The sequence below is a fragment of the Ambystoma mexicanum genome, chromosome 7q, assembly GCF_040938575.1.
Source record: "Ambystoma mexicanum isolate Mex_15411 chromosome 7q, UKY_AmexF1_1, whole genome shotgun sequence".
NCBI classification, from domain to species: domain Eukaryota; kingdom Metazoa; phylum Chordata; class Amphibia; order Caudata; family Ambystomatidae; genus Ambystoma; species Ambystoma mexicanum.
This window is the reverse complement of record NC_090941.1, coordinates 290,966,533-290,986,151: the sequence shown is the minus strand read 5'-3', so window position 1 is coordinate 290,986,151 and position 19,619 is coordinate 290,966,533. Positions and strand designations below refer to the sequence as shown.

Below are 19,619 nucleotides of genomic sequence, written 5' to 3'. Positions count from 1 at the left end.
CAATGTTAATGTGAGAGTAGTCAGGATGGAGGGTGCTTATTCTTTTTTGGGAGCCCACGATGAGAACCTCCATTTTCTTGTTGTTAAGGCAAAGGCCATTTAGGGCCATCCAATTTTGAACTATAGAGTATACTCTATTGATGGTGTAGGTGTCTTGGTGTAGTCACCTGTAATGGGGATGAGGATCTGGGCGTCATCTGCAAAATTTGTGTAGATGACACCCATATCGTCAAGGGCCGAGAATAGGAGTTTAGTATATGCATTGTAGAGGGTAGGGGAGAGGCAGGATGCCTGGGGAACTCCTATGGGTACTGCTATAGGGTCAGCCGCATAGTTTCCGATGGCAACTCTGGATGTACGGTCCGTTCAAAAGGATTTGATCCAATGAGTGGCGTTGTTTGAGAAATTAAAGTCTTTTTTTTTATTTTTTTTAGAGTGTCACATAGTTTGTCATGGTCTACCAAGTCAAATGCTGCCGATAGGTCCAGCAACAGTAGGGTGGCTAATTTGGCCGAGTCTCTGATAGTGTCCAGTTGTATTTTTAGGTCAAAAAGGGCCGTCTCAGTACTGTGGTTAGGCCTAAAGCCAGACTGTCTAGCTCCTAATAGGTTATTTTGTTTAAGGTGGGTTTGTATTTGGTTGTAGGCTATTTTGTCTATGATTTCAAGTATGAAGGGGACAGTTGTTAGGGGCCGGTAGTTGGTAGGCACTAGTGGATCTAATGTGGGCTTTTTTAGTAGAGGGGTGACCCATGCCGCTTTAATGCTGACCAGATTGGTGTAGAAAGAGGCATTCACAAAATTAGTAATTATAGGTGCGAGGGTGGGGGCGCATAATTTAATTAGGTGAGCTGGAAAGTTGTCTCCTCTACAATTTGAAGCTTTGAGTTTGGTTATGGTACTAAGTACTACATCATGGGAGACTGGGGTGAAGTTAAATAGAGGGGTGGCATCTTCTATGTTCATGGTGATTTGGTTAAACGTGGAGTGCTTATCAGATAGGAGATTTCTTTTGGAGATGATTTTGTTTAGTAGTAGTTTAATTTTTGTGGCCAGGGCATCTTGGATGGTGGTACACCATTCTTTACTTGGTTGGACTGGTTTGATTATGGGGATCGGATTCTCCAACTCCTTCAGTATGGTGAATAGTTCTTTAGTATCAGAGGATGCATTACTGATTCTGGTATTGAAGGCATCTGCTTTATGGGCAATGATGGCTGATTTGTAAATTTTATTTGCAGTGTTGAATGCTTCCATAGCTTCTAAGGTATGGGTTTTATTTAGCTGATGTTCAAATGATCTTTTAATCCGTCTAAGAGAGACTAATTCCTCATTAAACCAAAAAGAAGATTTTTTTGTCCTTGCATTTGGTTTTGTTAACACAAGGGGCTAGGGTATTAATTGTGCTGGTAAGACAAATATGGTAAATGTCAGCCAGGGCACAGGGGTTTTCATTATTGATTTTTTTTATTGAGGGTGTTAGCTAACAATGGGTTGAGGTTTTCTGCTGAAAGTTTGCGGACGTTTGTGTTATGTATGCCTTGCCTGGGTAAGCAGGAATGTTGTGATGTCATGTGGAGTGTTGATCTATGCGTGTTGGAATGTGTGAGTGAAGGTTCTAGCCTTGGTCAGTTGTGAACCTCCTGCCTGGGTGATGGGCCGCCAGTGTTAATGTCCTTTATGTAACTTACCTAAGAACTATGTAACTGCTTGTGAAGGTATCCTGAGATGTTCCAATAAACCTAACAAGCTTACCTAAGAAGTCTGTGAGCTGCGTCTTAACAATGGCGGCGAGGCGGTCTTCCAAAGAATCTGTGCAAGGAAAGCTGGTGAACCTGCTGCGGGGGGTGCAGGAGGATGGAGAAGGACAACACTGCCCCCATCACCCAGGGCGGGAAGGAGAAAGACGTAGCCCCTTGTGCCCACTCGTGTGCCCACTTTTTACTTTGTATATACTGTATATATTGACTGTTTTCCTCTTCTGCTTTGTATATTCTCCCTCTGCCAACATGTACATTTTATATTTTGTAACTAAGCTTCGCATATTCTTGTAAATGCTGCGCCCCGATACCACTGGTTATAACTGCGCATTATAAATAATAAAACAAACATGTATGGACCAATCTCAGAGCAGAAAGGGAAGTCCTCCCTTTAGGCTATAATCCCTGTATAAAAAGGAGAAGGGGAAGGTACTGTCCATAGCCTGGAGGCAAGCACCACCATACTGCCCATTGATAGGAAAGCATTGAAGGGGCTGGAGAGAGAGCCGGTTACTGCTACATTTAATACGTGACCCTGTGGAAAAGTGCTTAATCACGTGTATTCGCATCCCGGTTAGGCAGTGCTGGATACGGAGCATGGAAATTGTGAATGTGGTAACGAACGTGTAAGCTGGACTTTGTCACAATCCCATGTGAGTATTAACACAACACACACAGCTGGGAACCGAGTATGTGTACCAGCCGGCGTACGAACTGACGTTTGATGCCAGAGCTCCGCGCTGCATTGTGCTCTGGATGAAGTGATGACATCACCATGATGGTGCGGGGAGCTGGCGATACACTGGAACGCTTAAAGTGTTTCAAAAGAAAAGAACGGTTCAACTGTGATCTGTCAACATGGAGTACGTTTGTATCAGCAGCAAAGGAAGGGGCGGCTGGGCTCCGCGAATAAAGGACCTTACTCCGTCCCACGTGATCAGGAAGTACAGGGCAGCCAACCCAGTGCCACGGTAGCTCAGATGTTTTGATACGGGAAACGAGCTGCAGTAAGCAGGGACTGGCTTGGGCACCAGGAGCGGTTGAACGTGAACCGCGCCTATATGGAGTTGCGGCGCCTAATTGCAGAGTGTCTGCTTGCGACAGGTCCGAGTTCCGAATCGGATATTGGTGAAGCGAGATGGAAATAATTATTTTCCGAGTCGTAAAGTTGCTCATCGTGTCCGATGTGGGACAGATCCGATGTTGCCCGTGGAGAAGATATTACGGGCTGCGGGCTGGACAATGAGGACTCCATTGTGCTGGCGGAATACGAAACATACTATAGTTGTATCCTTTATTCATGGTGGTCATGGGTGCAAGTTAGTCAAGCATATGGTTGTAGGGATTAACAAGTTTGAGAGTTTGCAGGAACACTGGACATTAAACGACAGTAGGGCGGGGTAATTTAAGTAATTGTTCCGTTAGTACTGGGGGTAACGAGATGCATGCATTAGGCTGGATGGATGTTTTAGGGTGATGTGTGTGATGAGCGAAGGCTCAATTACAAGCTATTTGTTGAGTTTGCAGCTTTTAGGTCATGCCAATGTGACATGGACTTCTAGCAGTGAATAAAATGTTGGCTATGGTGCAAAGTGATTGCAGGAGGCACAGTTAGATATACAAGTAGTTTAACTGTGTCGAGGATTTGCAGCTTTGGGTCGCAGGAGGCGACATGGTCTTTTGGTATAATTTAAAATGTTTTGGTATTGTGGGAAGTGGTCATCGCAGGCATGGTGAGGTATGTAAGTAGATCTAACCAAATTTGAGGAATTCCAGGTATAGCCAAGGACTGGCTATGGACACTTGGGCTGTATTAGTAGGGCACAGTAGTAGGTTGCTTAGGCAACACAGTCTTTTAGGATGGGACTTGGATAGGGTCTTATGTCTTATATTGCCTTATGGTGAATTTGACAATTTAGTATACATAAACTCATGTAATTGAACGGTATAGTTCATGTTTATGATATATGGTGTTTTAAAATAGCACACTAATGCGCACATGTATAGAACATTGCAATGTAATCTGCATATTGTGTTATGTGATGTATGGTTGGGTTGGGTACGGATGGGAGTGGCTATGAGTGCCTTTAATCCTGTTAATGGATGGTGCTTATATACATGTCAGGATCATAGTTTGGCTGATGGTGAGTGTGCCTGGCTGACATGTTTGACCTACCACAGATGGTAGCTGGGTGGTAATCTCAGCAATGTATTAAGTATGGTATGGGTGCGTCCGTGGTAGGGGCGTGCATGGGTTAATGGTGTACGTTGGGTTTATGGTGGAAGCTCCACTAGTTCTGTCAGGGCGTAATCATAATTAGGTTATGCATGGTGAAGCCACGTATGCCTGTACATGGTGGTAGCGCCACCATTTCAGAGAGGACGTGACGGTGTTGATAGTCATGCAAGATTAATAGCTATAATTGCTGGGTGGTAGCGCCCCCAGTCAGTCGGGGTGTGACTGACGATGGTCATGCATGGTCTATAGCTATTATTGCTGGGTGGTAGCGCCCCCAGTCAGTCAGGGTGTGACTGTGTTAGTCACGCATGGTATGAAAAGGTATATGTGATGGGTGGTAGCGCCCCCGGTTTTGGTGAGGGCACTTCTGTGGTGTTGTGCATGAGGAGTCACACATATTCTTCGACCTAGTGGTCCTGTAACACGTATATTTAATTCTTTTGCGCACAGGCGGTTGTTTCTGGCTGCACTGCATGCCCATTTAAGACTCGCTCCACCTTTTAGGGTCTAAATTGTGCCAGTTTTTAGTTGTTGGTCTCGGTGCGTCTGGCCAATGCACTGGGAATAAGCTGAGAGTCAGAGCGTTTGTGCACATGCGGTGTGCCTGCCCTGGTCACCCGAGTCGGTGTGGATGGGGTGTGTTGGTATGAGTGGAGGTGTGTCCCGTGATGTTTTGTATGTTGTGGATAAGTGCAAGGAGGGGAGGTGTGTTGTGTAGTGCTTGGTGTGTGCAGTGCGCTAATGTAAAAAGGGGGGGGGGATGTGTTGTGAATGTCTTGCCTGGGTAAGCAGGAATGTTGTGATGTCATGTGGAGTGTTGATGTATGAGTGTTGGAATGTGTGAGTGAAGGTTCTAGCCTTGGTCAGTGAACCTCCTGCCTGGGTGATGGGCCGCCAGTGTTAAGGTCCTTTATGTAACTTACCCAAGAACTATGTAACTGCTTGTGAAGGTATCCTGAAATGTTCCAATAAACCTAACAAGCTTACCTAAGAAGTCTGTTAGCTGCGTCTTAACAATTTCTAGTTACGTAAGATTCCACAATGAAAGTTTTAGGTAGGTCTGCTTCATTGCCAAGATAGAGAAGTGTATATTGTGATGGTCTGACCAGGGTGCCGAGTTAATGGAATCTATGGATGCTATGGTGTTGAGTGGTAGTATCCAGTCTAATATTCGCCCTTTTGTGTGGGTGGGGGCGTTCACTAGTTGAGTGTATGCCATGTCTTTGAGTGCACTGTGTAGTGCTTCTGCTTTGTGGTCTTGGGTATGATTAAATCCTAGATTCTAATTCCCTAGGACTAGACATTTTGTGTTTAGTTTAATGAGTGGCGTTGGTAGTAATGGTATGTCTAATTCTGGCTGAGATTTAGTATTAGGCGCTCTATAGGTAGTTATGTTTATAGTAGTCTTATGGTTCGCAGCTAGTTTAGCTAGCAGGACTGCGTAGCAGTCTGGGTTCTCAATAGGGCAGGTTCTTATTTTGAGATGGGTTTTAGCAATAATAGCTACTCCCCCACCCGCTGACTTCATTCTGTCCGTCCTAAGGATGGTGTAGTCTGGAGGAATGGCAATAGAGAGTGAAGGTCCGGAGGCTTGCTGGAGCCAGGTTTCAGTCACTATAAGTAGGTCAAGTTGTTGCTCAGTGATGTAGTCATGTATTTCTATGGCATGAGCAGGTATGGACCGTGCATTAATAAGGGCTGCTTTGAGGTGTATAGGAGGGGATGGCTCTTGGACTAAGGGAGATGGGTATGTGTTAGTGGTCCCTATGATAATGGTTTGTTATTTTTGGAAGTGCAAAATCGCCATAAATCAGGGGGTCTATTAGCACCCCTAGCACTAGAAGGTAATGGCCCGGGCAACTCGGGCCCCGGCCATTACCATCCACAGTTGCTAATTCACATACCTTAGTTTTCTCAGATTTGGGTTGTTTTACCGTAAAGGAAAAAACCACAGCCAAAAAAACTGCAGCGATTTTGGCCTGAAAATACGGTTTAGTTGTTATGGTAAAACAACCCAAATTAAATACTTTACCTGCTCTCGCCCACCCCCTGCCCCTTACTTACCTTACGGCGGCACACTTCGCTGTGTGCTGCAGACTCGCTGTATCCCTGCGACGCCTGTTCCCATTCACTTCTGTGATCAGGGACCAGCTCTGAAGGGTCTTATTTTTATTATTCTTTTTTTAACTGTACGCGAATGGCTGCGGAAGACACCCCGGTTGACATTATAGAGAACAAGGATGCTGGGGACACCACCGCTGCCCTTGTTCACTATAATGCCACTGAATGGGGGATTTGTTCTGAATTTTCGCCCATGCAAACTTTTCGTACGGCTGAAAGTCAACCAAATCTCCCATTCAGTCATTTTAAAATCTTTCATTTTGGGCAAGCCCGCTTTTTCAGGGTTTCAACAGAGGAAAATGCAGTTTCCTTCTAGGACTTCCAGTGGGACCCTTTTTACTGTAGTGCAGCCTCTAATAAACTGACTTGGAACCTCTGCCACCACGCCCCAACTGTAACTGAACTTTGACCACTTCCTAAACCGTTCCGGACATTGGTGACATCTGTTGACAATGTATTTCCATCATTAAGCATTTGCAACATCAGATTTGCTAATTTTTTCAGGACAAAAGCAACATAAAAAGGGTACGGGAATAGAAAAAAAGAAAAAAAGAAAAAAAAAAAAAAAAAAAGGCTCGAGGGGTTGCCACCCTTTTTTTTTTTTAATGATGCATATGCGCAACTGCATAAAGATTTAAATGCACAGACGTAAATCTATTAAACCGTGAACGCCAGTTGCAAGAGCATGGTAGTGGGGCACCAACACCAGAGCATGGAACATTCTTCTGCATATACGCCTTTGAAGGAAAACAGGAGACTGCAGTGCAGTGTCCCTCCTATCGGAAGTGGAAAGATGACACCCAACTGTGGATATTCACTCTGGGCCCTCAAAGAGGTAGAGTCTTCCTCCATTTAGCAGAGAGCACACCTTCTAGGAGGAGTCCTGTGGGAATTCACTATGGTGTCATAAGTGAGCAAAGTTCCTGCAATCCCAGAGCTGGGAATTCTGTGTCAGGGATGTGGAGCACAGGTCCGAGCTGATGGTAGTGCAGAAACTTTCTAGCAGCTGCCGTATGAAGCAGTTCTGGTCTGGTGAGACATGAGATGTAGCAGTCAGAGAGACAATGCACACTTCATTCTCTTCCAGCCGTACCACCAAAAAGGGAACGGGGCACACTGGCAGCAAAATGAGGCACCGGATGTAAAACAATCTGAGAGGAAGGGGTCAAGGACTAACCTGTGGGGGACATTTCTCACAGGAGGGGTAGAAGCGGATGGGGCCTCCTGTGCGCAGAACCGCACGTGATGGCCTATTCAGAGAAGATGGATAGAAAAAAACCATTACAAAAACAAAGGTTATGGCTTGGCTAAAATGAGAATTTAAATCTGTCTTCCATGAACAGGGCTATTCTTCTCAAGTTACCTCATACTCCTTATGGAGCAGTTCGAGCCTGGTTTTGCGAAGATGTTTTCTCACTGTATGAGTAAATATGCATTCATTTTCACCCGTTCCACCTATAAAAGAAAACAAACAAAACAAAGAGCAGATTAAAGAAGGACACCTCTAAAATGTTATCCATCATGTTAAAAATAAATTCATAATACCAAAATGTACATATAGGAATATTGACAAAACAAATAAAAAAACGGCCAGGAGTAGTATATCCATGAAATTTATGTGCTGCCTTCCAAAACGGGGACAAATCCAACAAATATGCTTTTGCTGATTTCAAAAGGACATTAAGCCAAAGTACCTGTCAAACTCCCAATCTCAAATTGTGGAAGATATTTATGCTTTTCCTTGAAGTTTCTTCCAATTTGATTTTTCTCTTAATTTCTTTCCCTTCACTGAAAGGCCATTTTGCGCATTTTATCATGGGGGGAAATGGCCATCAGTCCCAACAAATTCCGATGCAGTTTTGCACATCTAGATTTGGTGGTCATATCTTGGCCAGGTCTGAATGCCAATCTTGGATCAATAATTTCACAACTCCTATGCGATCAGACATGAGCAAGCTGCTTTTTCAGATTAGTTCTTTCAAGGATTCTTAACTTGGTTTTACTCTCCAGACAAAGCTGGGGATTGCCCCGTGTGGAATCAGGGCTCCAAACAAGATTTTGAAATGGGAGCATTTTACTCGTGAATTTTTAGGTTAGGAGTAAAATGATTAGTTCGGGAGTACACAAGTAATTTCCATTTCTAATGTGTTATAAGCGAGAAATTTATTTTTATTGGTAAAACACATGTTTTTGTAATAAACATTTCTTTGCACCTTCATGCCCCAAGATGCGTTTTAGGTGAAGGTGGAAGAGGAGGCTACGATGTGTGTTTCCCATTTTTTGTACTGAGTATTTTCACTCCAAGTTTTTCTTTTTTGGAAGTATTTGCTTATTTTTTAGGGAGCTGGGTGGAGTGATGAGCAGACAACTGAAATGGAGCAGAGTTTGTTTGAAGTGTCTTTATTAGATCATCCAAAATTAAAAAGGTTAGGGTGGAGTGAGCCGTTTGGTCAATGTTTCAACAAAATCAAACTTCTATGTCAGACTGCAGTCCTCCAGTCCTTCCCGTCCTCCTTTAGTGTCTGCCTCCCTGGCAGTAAGCAAAGCCTCACTCACACTTCTTGGGTTTTTAAGTGTAATACATTACTTTGTATTGGGGCCAGGACGATAGCTCAGAACCGCACGTGATGGCCTAAGATTCTGGCGAAGTCCTGGGTACAAGACTAGAGGATGGTATGCCGACTTGTACACGGGGACCAGGTGGGCTTCCTAAGAGGAGGCAGGGATCGGACAGTATATACGGAAGACCATGAATTTGATTCACTGTGCTCAGGAGCAGGGTGTGGATGCTTGCTTCTTGCCTTTGGACACGCAGGAAGCATTTGACAGGGTCGAATGGCCCTTCATGATGAAGGTCCTGATGACCTTGTAAAACTTCACTGAGAAACCATTCTCCACTGGAGCCGTCCCTGGCTTCATTACCCTAACGGCCTACAAGACTTCAACGCTTATAGGGCGATCAAGATTCTCCACCATATCCTGGGAGATCCCTGAAGGGGTAGCACCTCCAAGAATTCAATCTGTCTCCCCAACCCTCCATTCCGACACGCAAAGGGCACTATAGTATTTGTGAATGCCTTTCCCATTTCCCTAGGGTCGATGCTGGTCCCACCCTCCTCTGTCTTTATAGCTCCTACAGTTCTCTGCTTCCTCTTATCCGCTCGGTCCCCTTTCTCGTGATATTTCTGTTTCAGGAACAGGAGCTTCTTTTTAGTGTCCTGTGTCATGAGGGCCTTCAATTGTGTCTTATACTGCCGGAGCTCTTTCGCTTCTGTCGGGGATATGTGCTTTCCCCCCCCCCCCCGAGGCATATCCACCCCCTCCCCGGCCTGTATTTGCGCAATTATTTTTACATAGTTTGCTTTCCTTCTCCCCTCTTTCTTTTGGGAACCTATCCTAATCAGCAATATCCCCACCCCCCGCCCCGGAGCGTTGCCTTAAAACTCTCCCATACGGATTGAATCCCCACCTTCCCGTTGTCATTGAAGAGAAAATATTCCTCGATTCCCGCCAGCACTTCCTGTTGCACCTCCCCATTTTTTTTTTTTTTTTAGCAAGAAGTCATTACACCTCTAACTTCCCATGGGACTGGCTGCCCTCCCCATGCCAACAGAGATCTTTACCATATAATGGTCAGACCAGGGGATTGGGGTGACCCGAGAGTCCGAAACCTGTCCCTTCAAGGTCGTGTCTATGCGCGAGAATTAATAGTGTACTGCAGAAAAAAAGGTATATGATATGTCAATTTCCAGGGGAGGTGAGAGGGAGTCAACTAAGCCCAAGACTTCATTTACTTGGTGGAAACGTTCAGGCTCTCCTGGTCTCATCCTTGGGGCTGTCCCCTCCCTCATTCTCCTTCAATCCCTCACCGGGTCCATGTTGAAATCCCCCCCCCCCCCAACCACCAGTAGTCCATCCAGCAAGCCGATAAGCTCATCCCTGATCCCCTCCCAAAGTTCACATTGGGCCACATTTGGGGCATACACAGAACCCAGCGTGAGTCGGACACCTTGCAGCTGACCCCTCACAAATGCATATCTCCCTTTTGGGTCGGCAAGGACTGGTTCCACTACAAATTCCAATCGTGCTGAGAACACAGCCAACCCCATTTCTTCCTCACATCAAAGGCCACAATCACTTCCCCGACGTCTCGATCGAGGTTCCTTACCGCTTCCCTTGCACAGTGTGTCTCCTGAAGATACATCCAATCTAGTTGGGCCCTCTTAAATTCACAAAGCGCCATTGATCTCTTGTTTGGCGAGTCTAGGCCTCATACTCATTTGGGAGGGAGCCAATACTCATTTTACTTGTCCTAGACATTCATCTGCTTTCAGAGCACCACATATTTCCTCTTCCCCAGCGGTCTTTCAGCCCCTTGTCCGTGAGCCATTTCGTCAGTGGACCCCATTGTATCCTCCTGGCTAACGTAAAGACCGACAAGTCCTGGTAGATTGTTATTTTGACAGGGCCGTAGGACACTAGGCCCATTTTCCTTGCTCTCTCCAGGATCTTTACCTTTTCCGGGTAGTAGAATCTTGCCAACACCGTTCACGGACCCCTCTTGCCCCCCGCACCCCTCCTCCTACACGGTGTGCTTGATCGATAGTGTGCTTGTCAATCGGATCCGAGCCAAACAGGAGTCTAAGAACTTCCATGATTGATTTCTTGATGTTTCTCTCGGTTTCGCTCTCCCTTTTCCGGGAACCCGAAAAAAACAGAGGTTATTCCTTCATTCCCTGTTCTCAAAATCGTCCATCTTCAGCTTCGCTTCAGATTCCCTCCTTTCCAGTTCTGAGAGGTTCCTGTCCATTTGCGTCTCCAACAAGGTTTGACATTGGACCCTCTTGTCGGTGGAGTCCATTCTCTGGTAACAAGAGGCTCCGTGTGGAGAGCATTCCCCTGATCTCCTCCATCAATACCGCAATGTCCTTTTTGGTGGACACCGGGTCCTCCTCCATTCTTCCGGCTTGGTGGGGCACGGACGATGGTACACTAGTTAATGGTGCACTAGATACGGGGGTCTAGAACTGGAATCTCGCCAAGGCCGATCACCAGCTCATTTATTTCCAAATTCCCAGAACCCCCTGCAGCTTCCTCTATGGTCTACCGGGTCCGCTCCCCCACCCCCCGGGCTAGTCACTTTAATCCAGCTCTGCTCTACCCTGCCCGCGGCCCACACTCACCCCACACCGAGTGGGTTGACTGGCTAGGGAGTCAGGACAGGGGCTCACCCCCTCCTGTTAACAGGTAACCCCATTGCCGTGTCGAGGGGCTTCTGTGGCACCGTCTCAGGGTTCCTCGAAAGTGCTCCTCCAATAACCTGCCTTCAGCTGCATAGATGTTCCCTCTTCCCGTTCGCTGGTGCCTTCCTGTGGCAGTTACAAGCCAGGGTTGGTGAGGCAGGCACATGCCCCCCCTCACCCCCCCACTTCCACCGGGGGGGGGGGCCCTCTCCTCACCACATGTACTTCTACAGGCAATTAGATCACCACCCAGGGTCCTCACAGTGTGCAGTCCTCAGGGACCCACACAGACGTGCAACAGAACCCCCGCTCTCTGGTGTCCAGGCCTTCTCCCTCTTTGCTCCCCCAGCAACCTCCTGTGACAAGTCAAGGTTTGTGGCGATGCGGGCATAAGCCCCTACATTGTCCTAGGGGGCCCTCACCACTCTGTTCCTGCTCCACCCCCTGCCCCACTCGCAAGACAGCTCCCTTCCGCTTCCCCGTGCTCCTACAGTTCCTGCGTAGGGGGGGGGGGGGTCCCTTCCCAGGAGTCGCCGTCCCAGCCTCACCTCTACCGAGCCCTGCAGGGCTTTGCAACCTCTTCTGTTGCAGGTCTCCTCAGGCACCCCTGTGGTGAATGCCTGGCCACGGCACTCTTCCCCAGCAGTCTCCTCGCACCCCCAGTGGGGGTCTCCGTCTCCACCTCAGGACAGGATGGAGTGCTGTCATCTACGGCTTCGGAGCCCTGGGTCCTCCAAATCGTTTCCACTCCATTGGGGGGGGGCCTCCTCCACCGCAGCTCGTGGCGACCCCACATCCACTGTCTCCCAGTTGGGCCTCCCTCCAGCAGAGTCAGCCAGAGTCTCCTGTGGTTCGCCTGTCGCAATTCACTTCGCCCGGGATCAGCCTCCTCCTCAGTCGGCACATCAAGCATGGCTAACTCAGCTGCCTAACCTTGATTGTACTGCAAATTGGGGGATGGGGGTGGCATGCAAGGGAAACCTTCACTACCGCCTGAGGGGTGGCACAGGGTCGTGTTGGATCCAGGAGCTGACGCAGCTACCTGCCATGCGCCCCCCTTAAAGGCCTCCATGGTCACCATCTTAAAGTTGTGTTCCTTTAAAAACTTAAAGCAATATGGTTCTCCATCTCTTGTGTGGTTTATTTACAAGGAGGTACCTGGCATACGCGCCTTGGTTTCAGATTGGCAGATTGACAGACTGGCATCCTTTCGGTGGTCCCCTTTTGCAATAGGAGGCTACCTCTTTAAGCCCCATTCCTTACCGTGCAGAGTTTTTTTTGAATGGTGGAATATTTTGGAGCTTCTTCCTGAATTTGTGTATTAGCTTTTACATGATCAAGAACACTCACTTGCCCAATGCTTCTCATGCCAACTAGGTGTGTGTAGAATTGCTTTATACAACCCCAATTACAACCCCATTACACCCACCACTGGAGCGCTGTGTGTCACGGCATGCAAGTCGAGCATTGAGAAACGTATGGCATACAATGAGGCTGTGTGCCCTCACTGGGGCAGCAAAGTGGTGTAGTAAGAGGTTTGATTATTCTACCTTGCACCATACTTACTCACGGATGGACGTGTTTTTACTAGAAATAAAAAATGCATACATTTATTCAAACAAATTCAGAGCATCTCAACAGGTCATTAATCCAATCGTACACCATTAATGTTTTGCTAGTTCAGAAGAACAAAGCCTTGCATTCCAACAAATAATGATCCTTACAGACGTCACATTTTTGGGATTCACTAGGGAAAGTTATTAAAGGAGGTTTTTAAAAGGACTTTAAAAATCCACAGTATGGAAAGCATTTAAGCTTGAATAAAGATCAGTAAAATAAATAAAGTGATTCACTGAACACAGGGATGGAAGAGATCACGATTGTTGGAGGGGGTGAGGGAAGAACTTCCTTTACAAAAGAATCCAATTAAGATACATTTTTGAATACCCTGGCATAACATCACTTGTGTGCTGCTAGTGTTTAATATTTTTCACTTCAATCTTGTTGGACTTTGGCCAGGGTACTCTTACTACGATTGGCACCAGGTACTGCTGGTTGCCACTTTTCAAACTATGCACGTATTTGTATTTTATTATGTTTTATATAGCGCTTTTATCCAAAACTCTGTACAATTTAAAAACAAAGTACGGTACAAATATAAATGGTAAATAAACATCAAAACATCAATGCTGGTAGCAGACAATCAAGAACAATGTAAAAGGTGAGATTTCAAAAAAGAGCAAAAAGGTTCAATAGTCAGTGATGGAACGAATAGCCATGGGAAGGGCAATTTATAGTGTTGGGGGGCAACAAGCTGAAAAGAGGGGAAACGGGTCTGGGCACATGGTGGGCGTTGGACATTCAGTCTGAAAAGACAGGAAAAACTCAAGGGGCGAGATGGAGTGTAAAAGGAAAGAAGTGAAGCAAGATAGTCAGGTGCAAGCTGGTAAAATGATTTAAGGACTATGCCGAAGAAATGGAATTTGAGTTGAGAATGAAAAGGTAGCCAGCCAAGTGAGGCAAGTGAAGAAGAAATAGAGTCGTGATAGGAGAGAAGGCAAAGTAAACAAACAGAAGAATTATAGATTGATTTCAGGGGAGCAAGACAGGAACTTGGGAGGCCAAAGAGTGTTGGAACAGTAGAAGAGTCGTGAAAAAAAGAGGGAGGAGAGAAGGAATTTGGTGGCCGGAAAAGTGACAAAAGGGTGGACTTTACGAATATTGTATAAAATGGAAACAGGAACGAGAGGTAAGAGAGATATGATGAACAAAGGAGAGATCAGAGTCAAGGTAAAGACCAAGATTACGAGCTTTGGGAGAAATAGTAAGACTAGAAGGTGTAAAAGATATGGAAGGAGGTGGAGGGTGAGGCGGAATAGTAATAGCAGGGAAGAATAGCACCTCAGTCTTCCCTGCATTTAAGGTGAGGAAATGAGAAACCATCCAGGATTTGATAGCGGAAATACAAGGTGTGAGGGTATGGTGAATTTCGTGAGTAAAATACAAGAAGGATAGGAAGAGTTGTGTGTCATCAGCATAAAAGTGATGAGAAAGACCAAAAGAAGAAATTATGGGTGAGAGTTCAGAAGTGTGAAGGGAGAAAAGGAAGGGATCCAAGACTTATCCTTGGGCAACCCCGTACTCGAGGGGAAGGGGTAAAGAGGTCTGACCATCCCAGGAGACGGTAAAAGTTTGATTCGAAAGATAGGAAGAGAACCAGGAAAGAACAGTATCCCTAGGACCAAAAGAGGAAATATTTGAAAAGCAGAGAATGATCCACAGTGTCAAAAACAGCAGATAAGTCAAGCAGAATAGGGAAAGAAGAGTGTTTAGAGTAATGAGCTGAAAAAAGGGAGTTAAGTGTGCAGATTAAAAGCAGTTTCAGTGGAGTGACAAGGACGAAAACCAGACTAAAAACAAAACGTGTAGTCAAAATGCTGACTTTGGACATCTGAGCCAGGACCGGGTGACTAGGGCAGGGCCACCAATTCGATGCCAATCCATCTCGCTGGTCTAAACTGGATCAAACTAATAACTAGGGGAGATGCCATCATAGGGGTGGAGACATATGGCCCTCACCTGAAGAGGACGTAACCGGAAAGATACCAACACGGTCATGCTTCGGGGGCATGGCCAGCCACGGAACGATGAAGACGCGAGTCCCTGAGGCTCTTCCGACAGCAGTGTACAATCCTGAAAATAGCCTGCTATTCTTGTGAATTCCAAAGGAAAAACCACCCTCACAAGGCGACAAACAAGTGCGGAACACTTGAGGGGAAACCGAACCATCAAAACTGCTCCTCGAACAAGATCTCGACTGCAAAGGCAAACAGCGCGATACAGAGGTAGAAGCCCCAAGATTGCCGCTGACTGAAGCGCGGCCCGAGGGAAAGTGTAACACAGGACCATTGCTCCAAGAACCACACTGCGTGCAATAAAGAGCCCCTGGATACATGCAGAGGAGCACCCGGAGACACCGGGAGAAACAAAAGCTGCTGCCTGCGTCGGGACAGTTGCATGAGTGACTCACCCTCCCCGGAGGTCCAAGCAGCAACGACAAACGTCTATCCGAGGCAGGCAGAGGAATCCTGACTCCCGGCACGGTGGGTGAGGGCGTTACTCGCCGTGCACTGCCCCGGAGCCCAAACCGCAGACCACTGGTGCCGCTGCCCTGGGCACCCCCCCGGACGACACAGATCCACGGGCTAGACCCACCTAACACGCAGCAGAGTTGGACCGCGACATGCACTGAGGGAGCCCCTCTGAGTGACCAGGCGGGAGGCCATGCTTGCCGTCGAGGGAAACGCCCATACGCGGTAGGAGGCAAGAACAAGGAGCCTGGGGTGTGGCTCTCCACGGAAAAGAACAGAGGCAGCTCCTCCAGTAAGCTCAGCCTGCGACCCCCCAGGGCCCACTGTGATCGCCTAACTGCCCGACCAGACTGACATTGGAGCACCGGGAGACCATACAGGTTAAGCGGAACGGTGAGTGAACGGAATAACCCAACGTGTGAACAATTTATAAATAATGTGTGCACACATGGTACTGCTCCGACTCGAGTGTTAGTGCTGGCCAGCCATCTTGAACTCCCCCAACAGTGTGCATGGCTCACAATGAGACACCGCTTTATACCCACACTTTAATGAACAGCCACATCTCGGCGCATATGCACATATGAACTCGTGGTTGTAACAACTCAGTCATACTAGCAAACGGTGTAAGCACTCTCCACCTTGAACCCCCCCCCCACGGTGTGCAAGGAAACCAGAAACGAGGCAGTATTCACAATCATAGTTTGGCGGGAAGCTACGTCTCCGCCACACCTCTGCCCACACACCAGCAGACACGTGCGAGCAGCATCATACACGAGAAAGCTGTGAGGGAGCAAAGTTCAAAACACAAAGACTACCAAGCACGACTATACCACCGATTCCCTACTCCCATTGGCGCCCAGGCACACTACCGGGTGGAGAGGCGGCACAGACAAGAAAACAGGAGAACGCAGAACCAGAAAAGCCACAAGACATACCTCCTGCGACTCAACCGGGTACATATACACACAATCAACGTGTAACCCATGCCTCCTGCAATAGAACCAGCAAACAGCGATGGCCGAGCCCACAACACTGAGCTCGACAAAGGGAACCCTATGACAAGCAGAACCGTATCACTACCCAACGCACAGTAAACCACACCTGGTGGTGAATACTGAAAGTTATGTACCCTGTTGCGCATCACACCTAAGGTGAACAAATTGAAGGTAAAGAACTGCGCAAAGTACACCTCCCACCGTGACATATGTGACTCCAGCACACACTGGAACCTTGAAACCCAGAGACGGTGACCTACCCAGCGATCACTCCAGAACGAAGAGAGATGAGAGAAGGGCAGAACTAGGAGAATAGCAAAACTGCTCACTCACACCAACACTCAGCAGGTAATGAATGACCTGATCCCTGGAGCTCATACCCACACACAGACGACCGTACTGGGACGGACCCAAAGGAAAGACATTGCGGATCTGTACCAAGAAGCAAGCATCACGCACATTGGTGGCTGGCCTGGGTAACTACACTAGCGAAACGGAGTGGCGTAGTACAACCTCGCTCAAAAACCACACTCCCCACTTGGAAGAAGTGGCAGAGCCGGATATGGGCAAAGATCAGAACAAGAAACTACCCTTCCAGGGTGGAATCGATCAATATACAACTCCAGTTACGCAAGCCAGACGTGAACAAGCACAGGAAGACACTCTGGTTGAAATGGAAGACACACCACCTCTAAAAGACGTTATGTCAGCTATTGCAGACCCAAGAGCCTCAATGGAACAAAAAAAGGACGGCATCAGTATGGACGTTTCACTCCTCCGCCATGACCTACAGAAGCTGACATCACGCACTGGCGAGGCAGAACAGCGTATATCTGGGGCTGAAGATAGAATATGAGAACTACAACGACTGGTGTGCAATCATGGCTGAGAACGATGCAAGAGAGTGTGGATGAGAGCAAGAGCAGATCAAGGCGCAACAAGGTCTGTATCCTAGGTCTGCCAGAAAACACAGAAGGACCAAACATGGAACTGTTCCTGGAACAATGGATCTCCGATATGTTTGAGCCAAACTCGTTCTCCAAGTTTTTTTCGATAGAGAGCCCACCGCATACTAACTGGACGACGAACACCTGATGCCCCACTAGGTACGGTGATCGCGAAACTCCTGAATTACAAGGACACAGATGCGCTATTACAGAGAGCACGCGCTAAAGGCACACTGACGTTCTTCCCAGACTACACCAGAGAGGTGCAAAAGGCCAGACAATAGTTTGATCAACTTAAGAGGCAACTACAAACACTCAAGGTGAAATATGGCCTGTTATCCCCAACCCAACTAAAGATCTACCATCAGGACACTACCGTCCACTCCACAGACCCGAAAGAAGCATGGAAGTGGGCAGAACTACATGTTGAGGGATACTGCAGTAGTACGCTAATCAACAGGAACAGAAACCCACAGGCCTGACCGGAACGAGAACCACTACCACAACCGCAGCTGCACTACCAAGAACCACCGCCTCACAGGGAAGGGGAGTGACAGCCAAAAGAGGCTGAAAATATACGTTGCGAACTACGCAAACTGGAAATGAGGTAACATACGAGACAATCACAAGATAGATCCTCAAGATACCCAAGAATAGATAACATTGGTGCTGTCGCTAGTAGCGAATCGCTCCTCCCCCACTTGGAACAAACCCCACTCTGGGCACCAAGTTGAAGGGTAACCTAGAATTCGTAGGAGATAGGAGTTGTCTTTGGAAATGTTTGTGTGCCTGACAGCTAATTGCTATTTCTAGCTCGGCTGTCACACAAAGTTTGGGCGACAGATGCTTCAAGTTGGATGGAGTATGGGGAGGGGGTAGAGGTTATTGTTCTTATTGTTGTTACACATGGATCGAAAGACAGATATACTAATGGTTCACCGAAATCAAAACAAAATGGATGGGCGAAATCGCCACTCCCAAGAGACCCAACAATATGCGCCTAAATACTTACCACACCCAGAATGACCCCACTTGAGCATAAAGCCAGAACATTTAAACTGCTAACATGGAATGTTAATGGTGGGCAGCAGTATCAAAAGAAGGTTGGTCACACAGCTACTGAATAGGCACTCACCGGACTTAGTATTTCTCACCGAAACACACCTAGCAGGCACTACCTGCTCCCTGTTCAAACGCACAAACTACCGCATAGCGGTTCACAGAGGTTTTACGATGGGTTCAAGAGGAGTGCTCATTTTAATACACAAAAGGCTTACCCTTTCAGTGGTAACCCAGGAGGCAGATTTGTACATACCACGGGTACACTCTGGAATCAAACCATCACCATACTAGCAATCTATGCACCACCTGTATTATTGTCGACATTAATAAAGGATGTTACACCCATCCTGACCAATGACACGTCTGACACCTTAATCCTGGGCAGGGACTTCAATGAAGTCGGGACGTAGTTAGACCTTACCCATCTAAGAGGGAGGAACCCTACTAGCAGCACCAAACTAGCCACCTTCACGACCGCTATGGGTGTATGGCGAGACTTACACCCCAACACAAGGGAATACTCATACCATTCTGGTGTCCAGGCCTCCCTCTCAAGATTAGACCACTTCTTTCTCCCGTCAACAAATGTACATAAAGCAATCACTGCGACCCTGCTCCCAAGGGGTATCTCGGATCCCTCCCCACTGAAAATGGACTTGATCACCACGAGACCACTTCCTCAGAATCGTGGCGCCTAAATAACTACTACCTGCGTTTCCCAGACCTGGTAGAACAGATACAAAATACTACGATTACTTCAAAATAAACACTGGATCAGTAGAAAACCCCTGTGTATTGTGGGAGGCATATAAAGCGGTACTCCAGGGAGCGATCCTCTCCTGGACTACTGCCCACAAGAAAAAGCACCAAAAATCATTGGAAGAGGCGGAAACCAAAGTAAAACAAGCGGAAGAGTCCCACTTTGCCCTAGATCTTCCTGACACAAACTGAGCATGAACGCTAGCGCAAAAACGCCTACAAAATGTAGCCCAAGACTGCGCCAAACAAGCGCATAGAGCGATGCGCGCCAGAATATATGAAACGGGCAATAAAGCTGGCAAAATGCTAGCGTGGCTGGAACGTAGAGATGAGGGGCTCAGGTCAGAGCTATAAAACCTGATGGCGCAGATCCACTGGTGACTGACAAAGATACAGCAGA

The 19,619-nt window shown here is 47.2% G+C and overlaps 1 protein-coding gene across 2 annotated transcripts in view; it reads right to left on the bottom strand.

Moving 5' to 3' along the window:
- Window positions 1-19,619, bottom strand: part of OBI1 (ORC ubiquitin ligase 1) — a 292,444-nt gene that overhangs the window by 172,282 nt on the left and 100,543 nt on the right. The window contains exons 2-3 of one of the 2 annotated variants that reach the window (XM_069639354.1): window positions 7,483-7,574; window positions 7,297-7,369 (exon numbers count right to left, since the gene is read on the bottom strand). In XM_069639354.1, the coding sequence (XP_069495455.1) occupies window positions 7,297-7,369; window positions 7,483-7,487 (78 nt within the window). In that variant the 5' untranslated portion in view covers window positions 7,488-7,574. The remainder of the gene's footprint in view (window positions 1-7,296; window positions 7,370-7,482; window positions 7,575-19,619) is intronic. The other variant, XM_069639353.1, reaches the window with a different exon arrangement.